The following is a 22,254-nucleotide window of genomic DNA, read 5'->3' as shown; positions in this document are numbered from 1 at the left end:
ACGCAGCGTGCTAAACTGTTTCAAATTTGCATACTGACAAAAACAAACCTCGAATGTCGAAAGTAAAATCAATACTTTAGAACTTTCCAATCCGATTTTCCGATAGCTAGGCAAAAGCATTGCCTTCCAAAAACATTGAGCAATACGAAGAATATCACTTTCAGTTCGATGTCTGGTAATTGTTCATCCATACGTCGTAAGGATGTGAATTCTTACCATTCTCGCATGTTTTGAATCATTTAAATTTGGCTCCAAATCTACCTCATACTTTGCAAGCCAATTTAAACATTCGTTGAAATTTTAAAAAGACCTTTTAAAAATACAAACTCCTCGTTTTTAGCAATAAAACGGTGAGCTATTACGAAAATATTGGCTTTAAGTTATAAGAACGCCAAATTGATACATGCCAGCGCGATTCGTTTTCAATGAATACGAGTTTTGAGACACTTCAAATTGCTAACGTATGAGCACTGTAATATGATACGCTTGCAAGAGACTTTCGTATAATTCGTAATCTATCAGAAAGTTGATGATGTCTACGAAATTCATAAATCTTTCGTGTAATTGAAATAGCGACTTTAATCACAAATTATCAACATCAACGGAAAATTTTCACTTACTTTTTCATCAGGTAAACAGCATTCATGGATAGGTCAGTCGGTCACTTTTGCTTCTCGAGAGACAAATGCTACAACAGTCCGTGTTTACAGAGAAATTGTTTGCTATTTTTTAGCACTGACGTTGTTTCAGGCTAAATTGTGCTATAATGGGAAGCATTGACTATGTCTTTCAACCGACCGGATAAAGACCCTTTATAACTCCATATGACTCTGCCTCACTATGTCACAACTGCAAATGCCATGGAAACGCAAACTAAAAACATCATGCGAAAGGAAAGCAGAAAGATGAACCACGCAATATGTATCATAACCTTTGTTGGATACAAAATTGAGACATGTAAGTAAGTTGACAACAAAACAACAACATGTAACTTGTTGTTTGAATCTCAATCTGTGTGTGCAAAACTCACTGTAAGCTTATTGATCTAATTTGAATGTTACGTAGATTATAAGTATTAGTATGGAGCAAAACTGGATTTTTGAGACATGGTAATACGGAACATAATGACTGAATGAGTAGCCTTTAATCACCCAGTTATAAAGTTGTGCTTGATTCAATGATTATGCTCAGGAAATACAAATGTTATTAAACCAAAATGTCCTCCTTATCAGGCAAAATCATTTAACAAGCATTTTCTTAAACATTACAAATAGAAATTTGATAAACTATCAAAATGCAATGTATGCATAGATGGTATTGATTAGTGCAGTGTTACGTTTAAAAATGCATTTCGCTCACTGTACTTACATTAAAGGTTATCCTCCAGCTAGGCAATAAATATACTTAATTTGCAACATTCTAATTTGGAAATTGAGTGAGATGATATAATCTTAGGCTGCTAGCCCATTTCTTTAGCTTGATTTTAGCTCCTAATTATTGAGATTAGACTTGTTAGAATAATTATAATGGTAAGTAAATTGTGTATTATGTATAACTCAATCACATATAAAACAGTCATTGAAAGAAATATTGGTTATAATTTAATTGCACCATTTTCTGGAAAGCAGGTTCTTTCATGTAATGGGCTGAGATCACACATTTCGCACAAATACTGATTCCTTCTGGCAGAATTGATCAGATATAATAACCATTGCTATTTGCTGGTCTGATATATTTTTTAAAATTGTGTTTTTTACTGGTTTTTCTCCGCCTTCAGTGGCATAGCAAGCTTGATAATTGGGGGGGGGGACATATTCATATACTCATGTTCTGCCATATAAGTGTTTTTTGAAATCAGTTGTTGTCTATACAGATTAAAACATGCATATATGAATAGGTGCCCTAAAATTAATGAGTTTCCCACGTCACTCATTTTTGGACGTTTTTGCAGGAACTAAAGTCTCAGAAACTTATAAATGTTTGTGGAATACACACATAATGAATTAATTGAAAAAATCGTGAAAAAAATACAACAAAAAGAACAAATACGCAGAGTTTTAAAGCTAACCAGCCGTATGCGTCATTAAAGTGAAAAAGAACGCAGCAATGACGTATTTTTACTGATGGAAATTAGAAAGAACACTTTATGAATTATGTGCTAGTTGTACGCTCAAAGAAAGAATTTTACTTACTTTGTTTCTGTCACAATTACAATAAAAAAACTTTCAAGTATCATTGTTTTTTTCTTCACTGGATAATTTTCTTTTCGATTCCAAATTTCCAACTGTAAAAATAGTGTTGAAACTTGAAAAACGTATAACTCTTCCGGCATTTCTTCTTTTTCAAAACGAGGATTGATTGTTTTATGAAAAAGTTGTGTTTTTCATTGAAATTCGGCGTCAACCTAACAAAAACACAGTGTTTTGCTTTAATTGCTTATCCATGTAACTTTGCTGGTGAAAACTTACTGCTCAATTACTTCATGAAAGCACATCATAAAAACCGTACAAGACTCCCCCCCTTTATTTATAGTCATATATACGTGTATAGATAGCCAATGATACTGCCTATGATACACTACAAAATAAACTTTGCCTGGACAACTATCAATAATGATATTTTGCTTTCAAAAATTCTTTGAAAAGCGATGCTCCAAGTCACCGACAAAAAACTAGATTTTGTCCGCACCTTCATGTTTAGTCACGACACCCCACATAAACCATGCCAAAATTCGGTTTGATTTGTGTTACATAGGTCGACCATGTAAGGATTACCCTAAACGTATACTGTACAGTACAAGGGCTAAATAATGGCAAAATCAGAGTACAAGACTCTCTTACTCAGACCATCCATGAAGCCAAATTCAATAATAAAACATGGTTCCTTTGATCAAAGTATACGAACGTGGTCTCCTGATGTCAATATGCTTGTATCATCATCGCGTTGGCTCGAGGTCAGTCCATACACAAAGTAACTATAGATTTTTGGTATAATTTATGGGATAGTGTATGGTCACGCATTGAATTCTTTCCCTTTTTGGAACATTAATTAGCTATACATATATCTATTCTTGGAAAAGAAATGAAAGTATTTATTACCGCTCTGATATTTTGTTTCTGAAAATTCGATAACTACCCGTAGATGTTCGGACTTCGAAATTACAAGCTGGAAATGAAACAGATTTTATCAAAAATTGGATTCAAACAAAGTGAGGGTAGGTACATAACGGTATGCAAGAAATGAGTTTAACGAAATGATTTTACTACGTCACGTGTAAGTGTCATTCCACGTCATAGCTGCCATGTTGGAGGAGCAAGTTACGCATAAAGTTTCTATAACGCCAGTATGGCTGCTGCCTCCTCCAATGTTATTTGATCCCTTAATGCGCAATGAGTGAAAAAACGCTCTATTTTCACTAATGCTGCCAAATGCTTACAACTAAGTTTGATCAGGGTGCTTTTCCTCATTCGTGGTTAAAGTTTATCAATGCTAATCCTTTGCATGCTAACTTCTACAGATTACGTGAAGTCTCTTCAAAGACTTGTTTCAGCAAGTTATTCAAAAGGATTGTTTCCACAGTACGCATGTGAGGACGGAACAAAGTACAATGCAAGTATTGTCAAGGATTATATCACAGCGTTTGCACATTGCCTTCAGTTGATCATATTTTAAAGTTTGTCTCGTGAAATTTCTCATAAAACGAGTATAGCCTACGCTCTGTTATGTACAAGATGAATTTTTGTATACGCAACTGTTTTTGATTACCAGGTGATGCTGAATTTAGCCCTATCTTTTTCATTTTATTTTTTTTATTCAACATTTTTATTTAAACAGTGGCCTCAACATTTTTATGTAAAAATTCACGAACATAGTTCATAGTTCATTTTAACCAGTTTTCTTTTAATACAAAATTAAAGCATAACAGCTGGCTCATGTTGAATTTATATATTTCTTTAAACTATGATGTTTTAACTCTAAGTTTTTGATTACGTCTTCAATAAAATAATGCTACAATTCTTGCCTCTAATTTTTTGAAAGAACGACTTTTTACTTTTCTTATCTTATCGATCGCATTTCTCCACAAGCAATCCATCAATTGTCACCATTAGCACAGCCATGCAGCCTGTGCATTTACTCACGTTTATAAATACTGTATCATTAGCAATATTTTTCATTTCATAAGAAATATATACTGTTTTTACAGACAGTAAAAACTCGAATATTTGCATATGTAGCAGAGGTGAAAATTGATTCGCGGTAGAGATTTTGTCATCGTCTGCATTTAGTTCGTTTCTCTCCTGTCCAAACAAATTCAAAGACTGAGATAGTACTTCATTTTGCCTCTCGTTCTCAAAATACAACTCATTCCAAAAACAAAAGGAAATGAGTAATGATAGCGTTTGAACATGCATTGCAACACCAAAACATGCCGGCCGGCTTCGCTACTCTTGTGAAGTTATTGAACTTTTCAAAATCTCGAAATTTCTTGAAAAAGAATTAAATTTAGCTTAAACTAAGAGTAAACTTTTCTTCTATTTTAGTTGTTAGATTCCTCCGACAAACTGAAAGAAGTAGATACACAATTGCAAAGAGTTTTGGAGTTTTATCATGAACGACTAAAATGGTTAACAACATCGAGGTTGGTAACAGAAATGTTCAAACATTTTCTGCTTGCTTTTATTTTGCAATTCAATCTCTTGTTCTTATACACGTTTTCAATCAGATATTTCAATCAGATATATCAAAGTCAATGTGGTGTTTTTTCAGCCGTCTCATGTTTGGTGTGATAGAAGAACGGACCGTCACCATAGTTCTTGACTTTCACACTTCGACTGAAGTCGATCGAGATGTTGTCAAATATTCTCTATTCAGTTTGGTTAAAGAACAACTAATTCATTTGAAGCGGTTTAATTTCATTAGGTAAGCGTTAGATGACCGTTTTGAAAAGTAGGGGGTTGTGGTGCAGGTTGTAGCGATAGTAGGCCTAACCCCGTCATGAAACAAATTGGAGGACACCCTCCAACTAGTATTCGTGCCCTTGTAGATAGCTGCAGGGCACAACTATCCTCTCTTATTCTGCACTGTTTTATTTCCCATACGTATTCTTTTTATATATTTTTTGTCATTTTCAAACTGCTATTTTAAAACTGTTGTGTAGCTGTGCACAATTCCCTATAAAATGGCAACGAGCATCAGTTGAAGTGTCTCTCGAAAGCATCGAGAAAATATTGGATTGGATTTACGACATTCCATGTAACCAAAGTCACGATGAGCAATGTGTCATAGACGCTTTGGTTGAAGCTTCTGAAGACGAGGTACGCAGAGTATAGTAGCAGAGTATTTAAAACAATATATATCGTTGCGTATTTTCTTATTTTTTTTTGTATGTGAAAATAACAATCAAAACTTGCTTTTTTGTAAAGGTCGAGGCAATTCTCCTTTGCACTGATGGTACATGCTTTGAAGAAATAGACGAAAACTTTAGAAAGAATGTATGTATATGTCAAATATGTAATCTGCATTTGTTAAGACATGCGATTTATGTCAAGTTGTTAACTCGTTGCTAACCTTGGGTTGAAGTAGCTAGTCACTTTTCAAACACATATATTAAGTTTTCTATGTCCGAATTCATTTGTTCTTTTAGGTAAAGGATCTTTCCATTCCCGTACATATCATTGCTATGAATTGTAAATTACCATCAGCCTTGCACGAGTTGAGAGAGACAGCAATTTACTGTCAAGGCAGGTATGAAAAAAACTAATAAATATCATTTCATGGAGTAAGATATCCTCCAAATTAGATTATTTTGCATTTTAATCATATCTCTATAAATCATTTCTAGATTTCATAAGTTTAAGTTTTCAACATCCGATCACAGTAGTGCCCCCATGAACGAACGACAACGTGGACCAGAAAGCATGACCATCGTTGATCACAGTAAAATGCAGGCCAAACTTGAAGTTGGAAAACAGGTCGATGTCATTGAAATGAAAAAGGAACTCGGTAAAACTCGCGAAAATTTAGCTACAGTGAGAAGAATACAACAATATCTCAGTCAGCAGCGTGCATTAAAAAGTAGGATGCGTATTTATCTCGACTTTTTTAACTTCAATGAATTTTTACCATAATTTTACTGTTAATTAATTTAACTTTAATGTGCATACAAATGGTAACCTCGACGCCTCATTTCTTCGACTCATTCGTAACGTAGTTTTTGATACGTAGCATTTGCATTGTTAAAACTAAATATACATAAATGGCTTCAATGGTATAAACAAATCGAGGTGTTTCTAAATCTATAAAGACTTTAATTCTGCTTGATTGCATAATTGCTTTTAATTTAAATGGGAATTTAAGGTTCTTCTGCTGAGCAAGAAGAGAAAGCTAAACAAAATAAGGAAAAGATTCCGTGCGAGACGTACATGGGTTCCAAGGAATGGTTAAAGGTAGTGTTTTTAAAGTTTTCATCAAAATATTTTTCTGCCACAAGTGCTTATTATGGACTGATGGATTCTTTCGGTGTTTATTTCTTTTTATTTGAATTCACAATTACATGTATATATCTCTTACAAGATAACAAGTGGTGTGTATGTTAGTATCTAATCGTTCTGGTACTGACAAGAACAACTGAATATTCTGTACCTAAATGCTTCTAGAAACACAGTTTGGATGCGAAAAAGCTCGGATTTTACGACGTTTTAAAAAACATGGCCTTTAAGCACTGCGACGGTGTTATTGACGTGCCTAATCACCATGGTGATGGTGTCATTTCTCCACCCGTTTCGAAGTTAGTCCATGCTAAATATTGCGAAAAGTTTGCTCATGTCAGGTAATGGTAATCATGATTTTAGTTTTTTTTGCAGCATCTTTCATACAGCGTCAAATCAATATTCTCGATGTTGTTTTTTTTTACCTAAGATACGCCATCATACTTCCATATTTTTGTTCTCCTTTAGATGGAAGGATGGAGAGATTCGTCACGTTCATGTCACTTCTGAAGTATACGAAAACTACAAGCGTAGAATAAGTGCTGTGCTCGACTCGTATTACAAAAGGTTTGAGAATTTAATCTACACTCATTTAAAAAATATTACAGAGTAGCATTGGTACGTATGCATAAAACTTTAGGTAACCACGTAATATATTCCGATGGTTTGTTTGATTTTGCTTTGATTCTTTCAGAATCCAATGGCTTCGAAGGGGTAGTCGTGAATTGTTTGGAACGATAATTGAAGATCAGGTAAATTGTACAAGATTATGGCTACGTGTTATCTCTAAGCAAAGGTGAATGTTGAAGTCATACTCTTTTTTGGTTGAACTATAAAAAAATTGACGACTCATTGCTATGAAAGAAAAATCCAAAGTTAGTTTGCTTTATTTTCTTCACATTCTTTACGTTGATATATGCAAGCTGTTTTAAAGGTAAAGCTAAGGAACTTAAATTGTCCACTTGAAATGGAGGCCGGAGAAGATGAATACTATAGAAGATGTTTATCCTCTACCAAAACATCGAAGATACAATAATCCTCCTTTTCGCTGTTAATGTCAACTTCAGAATTGCATCTTTAATGACTTTGCTGTATCAATTGTGCTTTAGGCACATGTGAAATTTTCGATGATGATATGATGTTTAGTCTTCATTATTTAAACTGTATATTCGAGTAAGAATCACTCTAATTGGGAAATTAAAGCATAAAAATAAGAGCAAAGCTTATTGTGTTGTATAATTCATCGCACTGATGTGTATACCATACTACTTTCTATCTACACATCTAGGTGACTATTTTGATCGATACATCGGCATCAATGAGATCGCGTCTTTCTTTGGTTAAAGAGAAACTACATCAACTTCTTCAGGTATGGCATTGAAAATCCTCTACCGAAGCCTTTAGTTATTGTGACATACGTATGCATGAAAAAACCCCGTGATTATTATAATTTGTTGAACTCAGAATTTACAATGTGGGAGAGAAGTGGACTCCTGCGTATGAGGTTTTCCTGGAAAAATATTTTGTGTCCCTTGTATTCATACAGAGATTCGTGCTCATCTGTAACTTCCGATATTTTTGTCACCATCAATTGATGCCATTTTTACCAATATTTCAAAATACATACAAGAATTTTTATTTTTATATTTAGGAACAAATCAAGCACAAACGAAAGTTCAATCTGATTCATTTTGACTCGAGTGCGATAGGATGGCGAAGTCGTATTGTTGATTGCACAGAACAGGTGACATTTTGAAGTTGATTGCTTTTGCATGTGCATGTAAGAATGTGTTGATACGATCCACAGGTTCGTCTTTTTGCAATTTGTATGGAGTAAATACCCATTAAGTATATAAATTGAAACAATTTGTAGTATAATGAACTTTTTGCCAGGATTTACCTTGTCCTTAATCGTCATTGTTTGTTAGCTACAATGAAATGCTGATGCCTTGGGATATTTCAGTGAATATTAGCGGGTGTCCGTGTGTCCATTTTTCAAACAGCGGGGGTGTCTTATATTAGGAAAACACCCGTAAAATTTGCTGATTTTTTAAAGTAATAATTGGTGTTTTCCAGCTGGTCCTTCTGCTTTGTGCATTAGACATTGATGCAATTTGCAGGGCATTAGTTTGTACAGAACAACGACAGAAACATTTTGGAAAATATTTGTGATCATTTATAGAATGTAAAAAAAGCTGTGTGAGTTAATCCATGATATTCCTAACCGTTGTACCATGAAAGATGGATTTCGCGTATAGTATAAAAAACAAGGTTTTGATTAATATATATTGGTGAGAAATTGTTGTTAAAATAGGAAAAAATATTGTTTATCAGAGAGAACGTAATCAAAAAATTTGGACACCCTTTTCAAAAACTTCCCGAGCCCCTGCCATAAGGTGAAAGTTAATACATACAGTGTCTCAAATTATTTGTTGCGACTGAAAAATGGTCAACTTGTTTCATCAGAGCATAAGCGACGCATGGCTGTGGGTGAAAGGTTTGAAAGTTGGTGGTAGCACGAACACGTTGGCAGCCTTGAAATTGGCGTTAGCTGATGAACTGTGCGAGGCTATTTATTTATTAACCGATGGCAGACCTGATCAAGTAAGGCAATGCAATGAGAAGATCTTTTTGTTACAATCTAATGATAAATTGTACTCATACGGTAAAGGCTATATTGACATTGCAATTTTAAAAAAAATCTTGGAATGAAACTTTGCTTTTCTTTTTGTATCAAATTCACCGTTCCCATAATCTTTCCATTTCATGTTGATCCCGTTGTTGCAGAAATCAGCACAATGGCTATATATTTGCAATTAAACACATTTCAATTTTTTTAGCCAACAAGCACCATCTTAGCCCAGATTCATTTGCGAGACCCAATTCCAATTCATACTATATCTTTCAATTGTTCTGATGAAACAGCAAATGAGTTCTTACGTAAACTATCGGAGCAAACTCGTGCGAGGTAAGCTTTACCGATGGTTGATTTTTTTTATGTGGTTCTTATTATTATAGATACATTCCTGATCATTCTTGGCTGTTTCTTGCTCCCATTTTGAGTACATTGATCTTTTATAGATTCCATTACTTTTCTGAGGACGAGGATGCTGAAGATTGTGTCAAAACATACGAGGTGCTGTGCATATAAATTCTATTTTACCTCTGGCTTTCTTTAACGTTTGTAAATCAAAACGTGATTTTCGTCCATGTCATTTACTCGTCTATTTATATATTGTGCAGAGTGAAGATATTCGTCTGATCAAAGATGAAATCGATAAAGGAAGTCGAGATCTTGAGCGACTAACAAGACTACGGGAATGGTGTGCAAAGCTTGATTGGGTTAGCAACAATGTGAAAGAGAACATGAGCCCACCTAATTTGACTAGGTATTTCTTTTTGTGATTCGATGTGCTTCGATTTTTGGACAAGATTTACTATCTCGTAGATCTAAGATGCTTTCAATTAAGATCATATCATTTATTTACGATCGTCTTTATTACAGTCTTACCAAGAAACAATCCAGTACGCTACCATTATTGAAATCGAATGAGCGTCCTTCAAAGCCACGTGTGGTAGGGAGGATAAATAAGACGAAAACTCTGAAAAAAGTTGAAAATAGCGTAAGTAGTTCTGAGAATGTTAACCTTTCGTCATCTGAGGAAGATATAGATGACAAGAAGATTGAAAAGAATCACGTGGATGATGATGACTTGAGTATCAGGCAAGCATCATATACTAATGATGAGGAAGAAACAAAAAAATCTGCGAAGGAAATTGATGACGATAGGGTGAAAGCACAGATTACGAAATCTACGGAAGAAGTTGATGACGACAACAAAAAAAAGAAGATGCATAAAAAACGTAAGGATTTACATAAAAATGTTTTACTTGCGGTATAAACTTTCTTTCCTTCTTACCTGTGACTTAAACACTGATTTTCAGATAATTCCCTGTGACTCAAACACTGATTTTCAGATAATTCCCTGAACGTAGCTTCTTATTAACATCTTTATAAATTGCTACCCAGGCTTCGTACAATAAGTTTCCCGTGTAACCATGTTCATTGAAATACCGTTAAAAATTGCATTGATGCGAAGAAATATATCGTTGTGATTACGTGAACCGGTGATGTATCCAGCATGCAAGTTTTAACATCGCTATGTAAATTACAGAACAGTACCAATGCTCATTTCTATAGAAATCTATTGTTGACTATAAGTGAGATGAGCAAAAATTGAACAGCAGGACTGAATAAGTGGGCTGTAACATCACTGATCACCATTATACACCCGGGCATTATTCATCATTTCACAAACCAAGCCTAAAATCGAAGTCTGCTACAGTTGTAGTACACACCTCGCATTTTTTAAATTTCAGTCAAAGTCAAGCAGAAGAAGGATACGAGAAGGAAAGTCATTCCGTAAGTAAAATTCAACCAAGAGCCACGAATTGCATGCAGGCAATGAAAATTTTACGTTTTTACCATCATGCACATGCAAATAATTAATTTTTGTTTGTTGTCCTTATCTTTCAGGCATTCCTGCATTAAAGATAACCTACCTACAGTTGATAAAACAAATACAAGAGCCAACACAGATTCTAGCATTAATGTAAGCTGTTTTCTTCGGTTCGTCGGAAAAAATTTTGACATTTTTACCTTGGAAGGAAACGAGTTGTATCAACTTTTTTTAGAAACCAAAAAAGCCGACAGACCAGCCAAAAACGCCATGGGTTAGAAATCATCGAGTGTTAGCAAGAAATAATGTAGACGGCTTCTATTATCCAGGAATACTTCGAGTCAACATTAATCCTCGCTACGGTGATGTGTCTTTTAATGGTATGGAGAGTCAGGTTGTTTCGCTTCGTCATATCATACCGAACGAAGGATCTCGTCCTTGTCCTACATTAAAGGTGCTTTCGTATATTTATTGTATACATGGCTGAAATGTATGTAGGTTGATGGTGCATGCATGGTAGTCGCTTGAAAACGATTATGTTGATTAATGCTTTTTTAACTTCTATATACAAATGTGATCAGTTAATTCAACATTATATTTACAGCCGCATACTCTACAGTTTTTCTATTCCATTAGTTTACCAATACAATATTTAACTAGTAAAAACAGTCACTGTGGCCAAACTGTGATGAGGATATCATAACCCTCCAAGGAACACGTTTATATTATCTAGAATTGGGTTATACACTTAAGCTGCTCTATATTCAATTTTGTTTGTATACCCCTACATTGGCATATCTGCTCTTTTTGCGACTGCCTGTATAACTGTTTAAATTCTTAAATGTTCTTTAATTTCTTTTGTTAATAGTATACTAGTACACACATATTTGTCCTTGTAATGACTGGCAATAACTGTATCTTACACACTTAAAGTGTTCTTTAATTTCCTTTGTAAATTCAACACTAGTACACACATATACATCCGCTCTTATAATGACGATCTGTATTTTATATACCTATGTACTGTACCTCAATTTTCTATGTCAACCCCGCCGAAATGTTTTCCTTGTTGCTGTTCAACAGGCTTGAATGACATTGTAACTGTTGCTACTTTTAAGTAAATTTAATGATATTTTGTATTTGTTGTCATACTGTTAGATTGGCGATTATGTTCTCGTAAAGTTGGTTAGAAGTGGTCGTCCATCATGTTATGTTCCAGGTGTTGTGTACGTTGTACCACTGCGGCAATCCAAAGAAACTAAGTATTACACGATTATTCACTACAACCGCTTCAAGGTAGTGCGCTTTGTGATTTACTTTCCGAATTTTTACCGAAATAAACATCGTCAAGCAATCATATTCTTTATAGCTCAGTTCAAGAGGGTTAATTTTACATTTCACCAAGAATAAGATCGATTCAAAATTGCTGTTGATCTTTTTGCATTTTTATTGTGTCTTAAATATAGACTACAGCACTCCGTAAAGATATTGTAAAGATCTCCCAATCTCGATACGCCTTTTCATGTCGCTACATTAAGGATTGCGAAGTGACTGCTAATGAAAGGTAATCATGAATTTGACATTTATTCCTGACTGCTGTTTCATAAATTATGGGTGGTTAAATATTACATATACAGTATATGCCTGTTTTTTGCTAGAATTTTTCTTCTTTACCAATCGTGCAGAACCACATTATGTGTCAAATTTCATATTCGTGCCAATGCATTGTATTACCCGAAGCTGATGCACTGATCTTTTTTAAAAATTTCTAAATTGAAAATTGCAAATCTTATTTGCTCCAGTGGAAAATACCCGGCAAATTGATCATTTTTTTTCTTCTATTATTTAGCTCATCAATTCCTATCTTTAGTACAACACACGACGGTGTTGATGGTGATCAAGAGCAACACGATCAAGATGAAAGCAGCAACAGAAGTAGAAGTCCTGCTATAAACAGCAGCATCAGTGAAGATGGTAAACAAACCAATTCAGAAAGAATGGACAATGATAATGATTCCAAAAACAAGGCACTAAATTCACGTCATGATTCTGGCTATGACGATCTAACAACAATACGACAGCAGCTGTTTGACACTCATAAGCTGCAATTGAAGTCAATCGAGGAACAACAGAAACGCTTCGAAGAACTTCAACGCGAAATAAAAGTTACGATGGATGAACAGACCAAGTTGCAGGAAAATTTAAAGGGGCACTATGACAAAATAAAGAACAGAAATATTGACGACACTTCTGTTAATAGTGATGTTATTGATGACGAAGTAAGTAAATACAAAAAACTTTTCGACGAAAAACAAGCGGAGATTATGAATGATTTGAAAAAGCACAATAAACTGCTCGAGCAGTTGGTACATCCCCCGGACCAAGTATCAAAAAATCAAACTGAAAATAGCTCTAATGCAGAGAAATTGAAAAAGAAGAAACATTCTAGAGAAAAAAAGATGGCAAAAGGTGACAGAACGAAAGTCGTAATTGGTGAAAATGTTCTTATTGATTTCGTATTTATCATTCGTATAAAACTGATAACTAATGAAAAAATTGCTAAACTTTCATGAAATGTATAATCTATAGAAGTATAATCTAATTGTAGGTGGCCACTAAAGCTATGTTTTATTTCGTTAAAATTATTGAAGGAAAATCCAACTCATCAAACGATAGCACCAGTTCCAATAACCGGTCTTCTTCAGACGAGGATAATAAAAAGTCTGCGATTTCACAACCGGCAGAAAAAAATCTTTCAAAGCCACAAGATGATGGGATGCCGTCGAAAATCAAGTTTTCTATTCAATCCGACGCTTGTCTTTGGACTAAGGGACCTCACGGTTTACTTATTTGTGAGTTCATTTTATGTTCATATTGCATGAATTTCCTTGCATTCCTTTGAAATCTGTTTATTTGAACTGATTTAAATTAAAAGCTTTTTAATGATGATGCGTTTGTACATGACACGAATTCCGTCTCTCTGAGATAAATTTGAGGTAAATGCACTTTAGCGTGTAATTGGTTGACAGATAACTCGTAGTCAACCTGGACCATCATGCAATGTGCTTTTTCTAAGCACGTCTTAATAATAACACGATGCCCTACATGCTATGAGAAACTCATGCACAACAATGCACAACGCCTGCGACAAGATAAGTGAAATACTCTGGTGCGAATTACAATACACTATAGAGATGCGGCTGGTAACGAGTTTTGTTTAATCAACTCTTTCTGAAAAAATACGCCGCGCCAAAAGGGTTGATTTCAGTTCTTCACGTGTGCACTAGATTGGCAGTTCACAATTTAGCTCATATGCAAAGTCCGGGGAGCAATTGTGGTAAAACCTCTTTTCCTTTACCCCTCTCTGTCAAAAATCTTGCTCAAGCTTTTATAGCATTTGATTTGCATTCAAATTTTGTTTTTTATAATGTTTTTCTAATATGGATATAATTTATTAATACCTTTATTAATACTGTTGATGCAGCTCGTGCACCATTGGAAAAAGATCCTGCTGTTGCAAAAAGACGTGTCCCTCTTACTTTACAAAAGGGCGAAGAGGTTTTGGCACGATGGTCTGATGATGGCTGGTACTATAGAGGTGTGTATATTTGCACAAATGCCTGCATGAAAATTTGTGGAAATTTTTGTACAGTTTTGAAGTATTCATTTATTTAGGAACTGTGCACGAGGACAAAGGAGGCAACTACCTTGTCGAAGATAGTGTTGGAAACATGGAAGAAATATCCAGGGAGGATATAATCACTGACGATGATGACTCGCCTAATTCATTGAAAGTGCGTTCTTTCCCTCGTGTTCTAAAAGCTCCGTCACACTCACTCATTCACACTCACCAAGTGAGGCTTTGAAATTGCGTCATAATTATTAGAAGACAGCATTTTCATTCCACCGATTGCTTGATGTATACTGTTCGAACTAAAATCTTGACATCGATGGAGAAATGACCTTCCCATTTATTGATTGATGGGAGTGCGATTTCTATGTCACACTAAATGAGTGAGAGTGTGAGTTAGCTTTTAGTATACAGGCGTATGTATGTAACAAATAATTTTCTGCACACACACCATGGACATTAAAGCCATGCACGTACATTTGGCGATTTCTTGTATTTTACATACTTTTGATTTCTATTCGATTTCGTTGCATCCCATTGTATCTTATTCTGCCCTTCTTTTTTCAAACCCGTTCCTTCATTTCCAAAGTCAATGATACATGTCAATTTCTTTATTGAAAACAAGGGGTTCCTTCATTTAGGTGAACGATGCCGTCATCGCCCTACACCCAAGTTTCTCATTCAGCTATGCACCAGGTCAGGGTTGATACATTGCTATAAATTCTACCTTAATTTTATTGCTTGGCATTCATGAAATCATTCGAGTTAAGGAAAATGCATTTCACTTTCTTGCAGTATGTCATGATTTGTTTTGAATGATAATTGAAGAACTTGTTTCCTCTGTTTCCTAGGTATTATAGTGGATGTAAAAGATCAACTTCTCTACAATGTTCGCTTCTACGACGGTCGCGAAAATATCATACCGCGCGAAGAGTTGTACCTTATAGCTCCAGAAAAATTCTCCTTCGATGTTGATTATATTGTGCGTCGTGAGGAGAGCCTAGTAGGCAAGGCTGTTGTTGCTAGGAACGATGGCGATGGTTTATTTTACTTGGGTAAGCTTTGCGAAACTCATCGAGATATTTTTATGCATCTGCAGTGTTTTCTTTTGATGATATAATCAACTTTCAATCGACTCATGCATGCATTCGTAATGATATAATCAACTTTTAATTGAGTCATGCATTCATTCGTAACGATATAATCAACTTTCAATCGACTCATGCATGCATTCGTAATGATATAATCAACTTTCAATCGACTCATGCATGCATTCGTAATGATATAATCGACTTTCAATCGACTGATGCATGCATTCGTAATGATATAATCGACTTTCAATCGACTCATGCATGCATTCGTAAAGATATAATCAAATAATCAACTTTCAATCGACTCATGCATGCATTCGTATAGCTCTCTTGCAAAACAAATTTTATCGGTCTGAAATATCACCATTGGTAAAGTGCACATGAGGTAAAAGGGGATAACAAACGGAAAAGCAAAAGCAATTGATTACTCGTGAATAAATCCCTTTGGTTTGCTAGCTGCTGTAAAACTGAACAATCTTAATTTACGGCACTTAGTTCCACCGTGAAAATCAGTTCTCAAAAGACAAAAGCAAAGTTTTGTAATTTCTCGTGTTTGTTTAGGAAATGTTTGTTCTCGTGTTGGAAATGGTCGACAATATGTCGTTCAGTGGCCTGACTGGAGTTCTCAGGTTCAGGTGCGCGTCCTTCGTATTAGCCTATGTTATAACCATGTGATGACCTATATATATGGATCTGTAATGTGTTGAACTTGGATCCTTACAAACATGATGTTTTTGATGACTTTCGCATTCCACGCAATTTATCCCTTCGTTTTTTGCAGAGTTCGTCCATGATTTTTGGCGCTCATACCAAACGACATCAGTTAGCAGAGGGAGATAAAGTTTTAGCTTTGAATGATACCGGTTGGTACAAATACCAACATTTTTGTGGTGACATAAGTAGATTCTTTCAATATAAATAGTGAAATTCATGTTAATTTTCGTTTGTTTTTTAAGCAAAAGGATTATACAAGCCTGGAATAATTACTGGTGGTACAGAGAAAAGTTTGACTGTGAAATTTACCGGTCAAGAAAAGTATGACTTTTGTTGAGTTTGTATTTTCATCAGTTTCGATGAAAATCACCGCTAGTTTTACTTTATAATGTTTATAGAACTTTCCAGGTGGATCCACTACAATGTTTCTGGCTTTCAAATGACTACTATGAAAGAGCAGAGGATTACATAGCTCAGTTGCACTGATTCCTCGAAGATGACAATCCCAGAAGGTGACACATGCATCTCACTGTTTACAGCTCACGTATAGAAGCTGAACCATTATAATCATACACCTACGTAGTTGCAACCTCGCATAGATCGTACAATAGGATTAAATCATTCAAACTCAGTCAAATGCAAAAAATAGCTAGGTACCCATTTTTATGTTTAGCTTTCGCAGCCTTACAGATATTTGTGAGTTAGGACCGCATGTATTCACGCAATTATATTAAGGTATATGTAAAGTATTATTGTGTTAATGTGTCTTGTACGTATTAGTTTTTTCCTTTGTTTCAATATTCTTGTCTTTCTTATTCTTTTGTGACGTGCATGTGCGCTTATAGAGACAAAAATTTGATTTTCTTCAATTTCATAACTAAATTGCACTGTTACGTCAGTAGCAAATACATGATGAAACAGGTATATGCTATTTTACCATGCTGACAGTGTGATTTCCTTGTTGTAACTAACTCTGGCCGTGCTTATTGGGTGAGAGCAAACCGCAAAATTGTGATACATTCAATACTCAAAATGTATTCATCAGCATTTGTCTTTGAGGAGGGGAAAATCCATTCAGAAGGAGAAAATACAGAGTAAATGAAAAGAGCAAAATATCCAAAACTCCTTAATTTTCAAAGGAAATTCCATATATTGTTCTATTTATCTGTTTTCACCAAAAAGATTCACGAAAAATTGAGATAAATAAAGGCCATCCCGTGGCGTAAATGACAACAGTAATCATATAAAAAGAAAGTAAATTGAAACTATAGTCAGATTTATAATTGCTATCCATTATTTTCTGAAACAATACATTCAGTTTTTTCACAATTCCGAGAAATCATTGATTTTACAAGAAGTTATTGATTAGGATTAAGACAGTTGCAACTGGGTAAATTACTCCTAGAACGTGAACAAGATCAATAGAGGATTTTTGAGCTTTAGCTGGCACTTTTTTATTTTCCTTGAGTTTTCTAATCTTCGTGCTCGTCGTAATTTTATGTTTTCGTGATTTTTTGATTTTTGTACTTCTGCATGATTTCAATGTTTCCCATTCCGTTTATATAAAGTAAGTATACAATACTAAACGTTTAATTTTAAAAAATAGTTCTCTTTCCAATGGTATGTATTCAAAATATGTTACATTAGGTAGGACGTTGCTTCAAAAAGGTATTACTTGCTTTTGTGGCATAGAACCTGACAAAAGAGATAAAAATGTATCTATTAACATAGTGCATATATTGGCGTGAAGAGGTTTTTTGTAAAAGGAAATATGGTTGATCAATCAGGTGATCTGATAATTATTTCTCGGTAAACTACATTCACAGATTTTATAGCAAGTTGGTCGTGGCACAGCAAGACATTTTTTACAACTACAGCAGAAGGAATGCTTTCTAAAATTAGCAATTTTATATTGTCTTAAAGATATTTTGTGTAATGAACAACTTTAAAAAGATCTTGGGAACAACAAACTGACTCAATTCAATTTAAGAAGTTATTGCATTATTTTGAATGGTTGTTAAAATGTAACCAGAAAACTGTTGGGTAGAAATTTCGTAACTGTTCTCATTTTCATGTCATGCAGTAATTAGCTAGGCAGTGTAAATTCATTTTCAGTGAAAATTTTAAAAAAGATAACGCTTACCATAGCCAATAAAAGTAGTGCTGTGACGCATACAAACACAATCATATAAACGTAATTGTCTTCGTCTACTACACGTGTCGAACTCGTACTTGCGAGACAAACTTTGTTGACATCAACTACTTTTCCTTTGAGAAATCCATTGGTTAAATTCGACAAAATTAGATACGCTTCTATGACATTTGCATTGTTCTTCTCACGAGACAGTACCACGTGCTTTGCAACGACTTCCCTCTTGCATGCTAAATCTTCTATGATCACGTCATGGAAACCCGGTAGTTCCCGGTAAGCCACTATAAGACTTTCTCGAACATTCTTCGCTAATTCGATATAATCTGAGCTTGTTTTAACGGTGTAGTTTGTGTTGAACGTTTCATTTAAGTTCAACCTCAGCATCACCGTTGCATTGAACCCAGATGCTAAATCGTACGGAATTGTGAGCTTTTGCGAACTTGAGGAATCAAAAATTGGCATTGCTGAAGAGGGAAGAATTTTTATTGTTGAAGATGTCGTGACTATTTGTGCTGTGCGGGTGATGAAGATTGTTGCAGCCAATGTTGTGGCTGACACTAGAAGTGCAAAGTAAAAAACACCTAAAATCATCCACTGCTTGGCTTTCTACACGGCAAAGAGTAAACAATTTCTTTTGGTTTCAGCGCCATATTTAATTTAGACCACAATATTGAATCTTCAGGGGTGGTAATGGCGACCTCAAAAATCTGAATTTAACTGTTCAAGGCAGTGCTGTGGATGTGGGGGGGGGACGCTTGGGGGAGGAGCCCCACTTCTACCTTTGAAATGGGTATTTTTCATAATTTCATTGCTTCAGCTTCGTCAAGGGAGCCCCCCATCTGATAAATTTAGTTCTACAGCACTGGTACGAGGTTTGAATACTTTTACTCAGAATAACGTGACTTAACATGTTGAACTTCGAATTCGAAAGGCAGTGGGGTCACATGATCCTTGAGAAAAGTGCCAGTGAACTCAATAATAATTGGAAGGCTAACTAAGTTAGTTATGAGTTCACTTCAGAGTTCACTGATTTGCGCAGGCAATCTCTTTGACTGAATCTCCGTTGTGCATACTTTTCGTAAATGTATATTTAAGGATACTTACCTGATAGAGGAGTTGGCTGAAATTTGTTGCAGATTTCTGTCTTATTGAACAATGAGTTAGACAATGAACTACAAAATAAATGAAAATGTGAAAAATACGAAGTGATTTTTGTAAAGCATCGATTATCCAATAACATGATAAAAATCTGTTAAGAGTGCAATAGTTGTATAACTAGCTATTTATTGTTTGAATATTTTTGGAATTAGTTAAAACGTGTGTAACTAGTTGCGGGTTCTTGTTAGGGCCTGATTTGCTTGTGATGTGTCAGCTGGAGTTCAATCATTCAACGAGATGTCAAATGTTTTTGAGAAAACAAACGAAGAAGAGAGAGACAGAAGACGAAGAAGAGAGACGGTGATTTAAACATTCACCATCAGAGTAACTTGAACATTTTTGCCATAATCTTAACATAAAAATGAATGACAACAGCTAACTTGCGTCAATTGAAAAATATCAGGCAAGCCGTTTGGCTAACTAAACGGGCATTTTAGATTTTTTCTTACCACGACAACGTATTTTTGCATGATTCTCTTGTCACGTTATGCTCTGAGCAAGATGGTACAAATCCAGCGCATTGCAATTCTTTGTTCTTATCCAAACATTCAACCGTCATGTTCCCGATCGAGTTGGCTTCCAGTTTCTCTTTTGCAGAAATTGATTTGTGAAGAAACTCCGTGATGTTTGCCGCTGCAATCTAAAAGGTGAACTAAATTTTATGGTCTTTTATTCATGGATCATTTTTCAGTGCAAATTTTATTCCATATTCTTCATTATATTGGCACTACATGCTTGAAGTTTCTGACATATACACAGAATCACGTCATTTCGTGATATGCACCTCACGTAGTAGCTATAGCTGTATATTTACTTAGAAAGTGATTATAAGCACTTAAAAATAATGTCGGTTCTCACTGAAGGCATGGAAAAGGCAATCGTGAACCAAAGTATACACTAATATCACGATATTTCACTTCAATCAGTTTTCCTTCTTTCTCTGAAAGAAATTCGTTCACATCCATGAATTCACAAACACATATCGTCAATACACGATCGCTGCAATTTTTAAATTTAGAAGAAACCTAAAATTTTAAATTTACATAACATCTGATCTGTGAAAATAAGTTTGTGAAATACTGATGAGAGTATGTATTACCCTAAGCGTCATATTATTTGGACAATAAGCATTGGCCGAAACATTTAGTGTGACACACGCAGCTACAGCTACATCAGAAAAGCCGTCGATTTGCGAACAAAACATGCTACCATACACTTTTTCAACTACTTTAGGACAACTACTTTGAATTGCCATGCACTGTTGTTCCTCTTTATGATTCAATGTTGTGGAATTCAGATGGGTATTGTTGCATGGCTTCACGGCAAACAAACACATCGAATATCGTACGGCTGAAATACATTCGTAGTTGGTCGTCAGTTCCTCCACGGCTTTTATTGTAGAATTAATAATTTCCAATGTTCTGTTATCACCAGTTGTGGTGGTATTGTTGCTGACGTTTAATAACGCAGCGCAGCTTCGTGGTACGTTAACGCATACGTTTGCTTTGACATTCGTCAACACTTTGATTGTGAAACATAGAACGAAAAATGACTTCAAAACGCTTCGTAAAATCATTGGTATCGTTCTCTCGGTTGATCCTAAAAGAAATTAAAAGACTCTGCGCCCAATTCGTGTGAACTAACTTTGATTATTTCAAACATATCGCTACACGTCATTAAATGATTCTATCTTCTCATCTCGGTGCATATTTTTAAAAGAATGTTATTTTATGCAAATTTGAAAGTGGAATTTAATTTCAAGTATGCAATTTAACGCATTATTTCATTCAAGTAGAGTCATTACCATTTTTATTTTTTTATTTGACTATTATATGCCTATTGCTTTTTCATTTCTTGCAATCTGATTGGTTGTATATACAGTTGCAGCAGAGAGCAGCTTTTTACAATGTCGTAGTGTGGTTTTTGCGAAAATTTCGGAATTAGCTGCATCCTTGTTTTTGAATTGACTTGAATTTATGTAAGTTGTTAAAGGAAAACCGACGGTATTGATCATCATAGCGGGAGTGAGTTTCACAATTCAAACAAACATAAATGGGAAGATATGCAGTAACATATATACCAAATGTAACTACATAACAACGTGCTCCCCTGTTAACCACAGTGGTGACTAGTGTTTGGGAAAAAGATGTGCACAAGATAGCTAATAAATAATACATCGAATTCAATGCGTAATGCTGGAAAGTTAGACTTTATCCTCTAAGCTTCTCATAGTTTTGATTCTTCTAAAATCAGCGTATTCTTCTACAGATTTTCAAGAACAAAACAGATTTTTGTGATTTTGGTAAAGAATGGGATTTGACAGAAGTTACACGTAGAAGTTCAATTCTCAGCCACTCCATAACCTACGTGAGTCGAATTCTTCATACAGCCTTGCAGATGTCCTTTGCTCTTAATGTTCATCTAGTGTGCTCTATGAATTATGCTGTAGGAATCTTGGGGAACACTCCACCATTGAAAAGTTGGGTGCGACTTAACCATCCTTCTCAGTGTTCTATACACTCGACCATTGATATACAGCATTAGACGATTATTTAATAAA

General features: G+C 35.0%; 3 protein-coding genes across 6 annotated transcripts in view; 1 reads left to right on the top strand and 2 right to left on the bottom strand.

The window, feature by feature from the left end:
* Nucleotides 1–796, bottom strand: part of LOC124447314 (kinase D-interacting substrate of 220 kDa B-like) — a 28,584-nt gene extending 27,788 nt beyond the window's left edge. The window contains exon 1 of the mRNA XM_046998211.1: nucleotides 621–796. The gene's annotated coding sequence lies outside the window, so the exon portion shown is untranslated. The remainder of the gene's footprint in view (nucleotides 1–620) is intronic.
* LOC124447315 (von Willebrand factor A domain-containing protein 3B-like) lies at nucleotides 780–18,568 on the top strand. Of its 3 annotated transcripts, XM_046998216.1 has the most exons (37): nucleotides 780–957; nucleotides 2,755–2,953; nucleotides 3,142–3,214; nucleotides 3,518–3,609; nucleotides 4,542–4,639; nucleotides 4,768–4,920; nucleotides 5,159–5,315; nucleotides 5,424–5,492; nucleotides 5,645–5,745; nucleotides 5,843–6,075; nucleotides 6,358–6,446; nucleotides 6,657–6,829; nucleotides 6,957–7,055; nucleotides 7,183–7,240; nucleotides 7,777–7,857; nucleotides 8,140–8,232; nucleotides 8,955–9,092; nucleotides 9,329–9,456; nucleotides 9,570–9,624; nucleotides 9,732–9,877; nucleotides 9,994–10,352; nucleotides 10,869–10,911; nucleotides 11,026–11,101; nucleotides 11,184–11,402; nucleotides 12,107–12,244; nucleotides 12,415–12,512; nucleotides 12,798–13,417; nucleotides 13,600–13,800; nucleotides 14,433–14,546; nucleotides 14,624–14,742; nucleotides 15,221–15,275; nucleotides 15,431–15,634; nucleotides 16,232–16,305; nucleotides 16,452–16,533; nucleotides 16,627–16,705; nucleotides 16,783–16,896; nucleotides 18,211–18,568. In XM_046998216.1, exons 2-36 carry the CDS (start codon nucleotides 2,810–2,812, stop codon nucleotides 16,868–16,870), a joined length of 4,749 nt encoding a protein of 1,582 aa, XP_046854172.1. In that variant the 5' UTR covers nucleotides 780–957; nucleotides 2,755–2,809; the 3' UTR covers nucleotides 16,871–16,896; nucleotides 18,211–18,568. The 3 variants fall into 3 exon arrangements, with proteins under 3 accessions (XP_046854172.1, XP_046854173.1, XP_046854171.1); XM_046998217.1 differs by lacking the exon at nucleotides 18,211–18,568 and having other exon boundaries at nucleotides 12,819–13,417; nucleotides 16,783–17,182; XM_046998215.1 differs by lacking the exon at nucleotides 18,211–18,568 and having other exon boundaries at nucleotides 16,783–17,182.
* On the bottom strand, nucleotides 17,644–21,396 carry LOC124447316. 2 transcript variants are annotated; one of them, XM_046998218.1, is made up of 5 exons: nucleotides 20,794–21,396; nucleotides 20,144–20,334; nucleotides 19,641–19,708; nucleotides 18,528–19,093; nucleotides 17,644–18,079 (listed from the first exon to the last, which is right to left on the bottom strand). In XM_046998218.1, exons 1-5 carry the CDS (start codon nucleotides 21,268–21,270, stop codon nucleotides 18,056–18,058), a joined length of 1,326 nt encoding a protein of 441 aa, XP_046854174.1. In that variant the 5' UTR covers nucleotides 21,271–21,396; the 3' UTR covers nucleotides 17,644–18,055. The 2 variants fall into 2 exon arrangements, with proteins under 2 accessions (XP_046854174.1, XP_046854175.1); XM_046998219.1 differs by having other exon boundaries at nucleotides 18,528–19,000.
* Nucleotides 21,397–22,254: the final 858 nt, after the last annotated feature.

The sequence above is a fragment of the Xenia sp. Carnegie-2017 genome, unplaced genomic scaffold (assembly GCF_021976095.1).
Source record: "Xenia sp. Carnegie-2017 unplaced genomic scaffold, XeniaSp_v1 HiC_scaffold_22, whole genome shotgun sequence".
Taxonomy (NCBI): Eukaryota; Metazoa; Cnidaria; class Anthozoa; order Malacalcyonacea; family Xeniidae; genus Xenia; species Xenia sp. Carnegie-2017.
This window is presented reverse-complemented; position numbering and strand designations above follow the sequence as displayed.

Bases quoted from the DNA above. Each gene is read 5' to 3' on its own strand.
- LOC124447315 (XM_046998216.1), top strand. From the start codon at position 2,810: ATGGCAAAATCAGAGTACAAGACTCTCTTACTCAGACCATCCATGAAG. The intron at 7,241-7,776 runs GTAAATTGTACA...CTACACATCTAG, and splicing joins GAACGATAATTGAAGATCAG to GTGACTATTTTGATCGATAC. The intron at 15,635-16,231 runs GTAAGCTTTGCG...GTGTTTGTTTAG, and splicing joins CGATGGTTTATTTTACTTGG to GAAATGTTTGTTCTCGTGTT.
- LOC124447316 (XM_046998218.1), bottom strand. From the start codon at position 21,270: ATGATTTTACGAAGCGTTTTGAAGTCATTTTTCGTTCTATGTTTCACA. The intron at 20,335-20,793 runs GTAATACATACT...TTCACCTTTTAG, and splicing joins CAAATAATATGACGCTTAGG to ATTGCAGCGGCAAACATCAC. The intron at 19,709-20,143 runs GTAAGAAAAAAT...TTTATTTTGTAG, and splicing joins TGCAAAAATACGTTGTCGTG to TTCATTGTCTAACTCATTGT.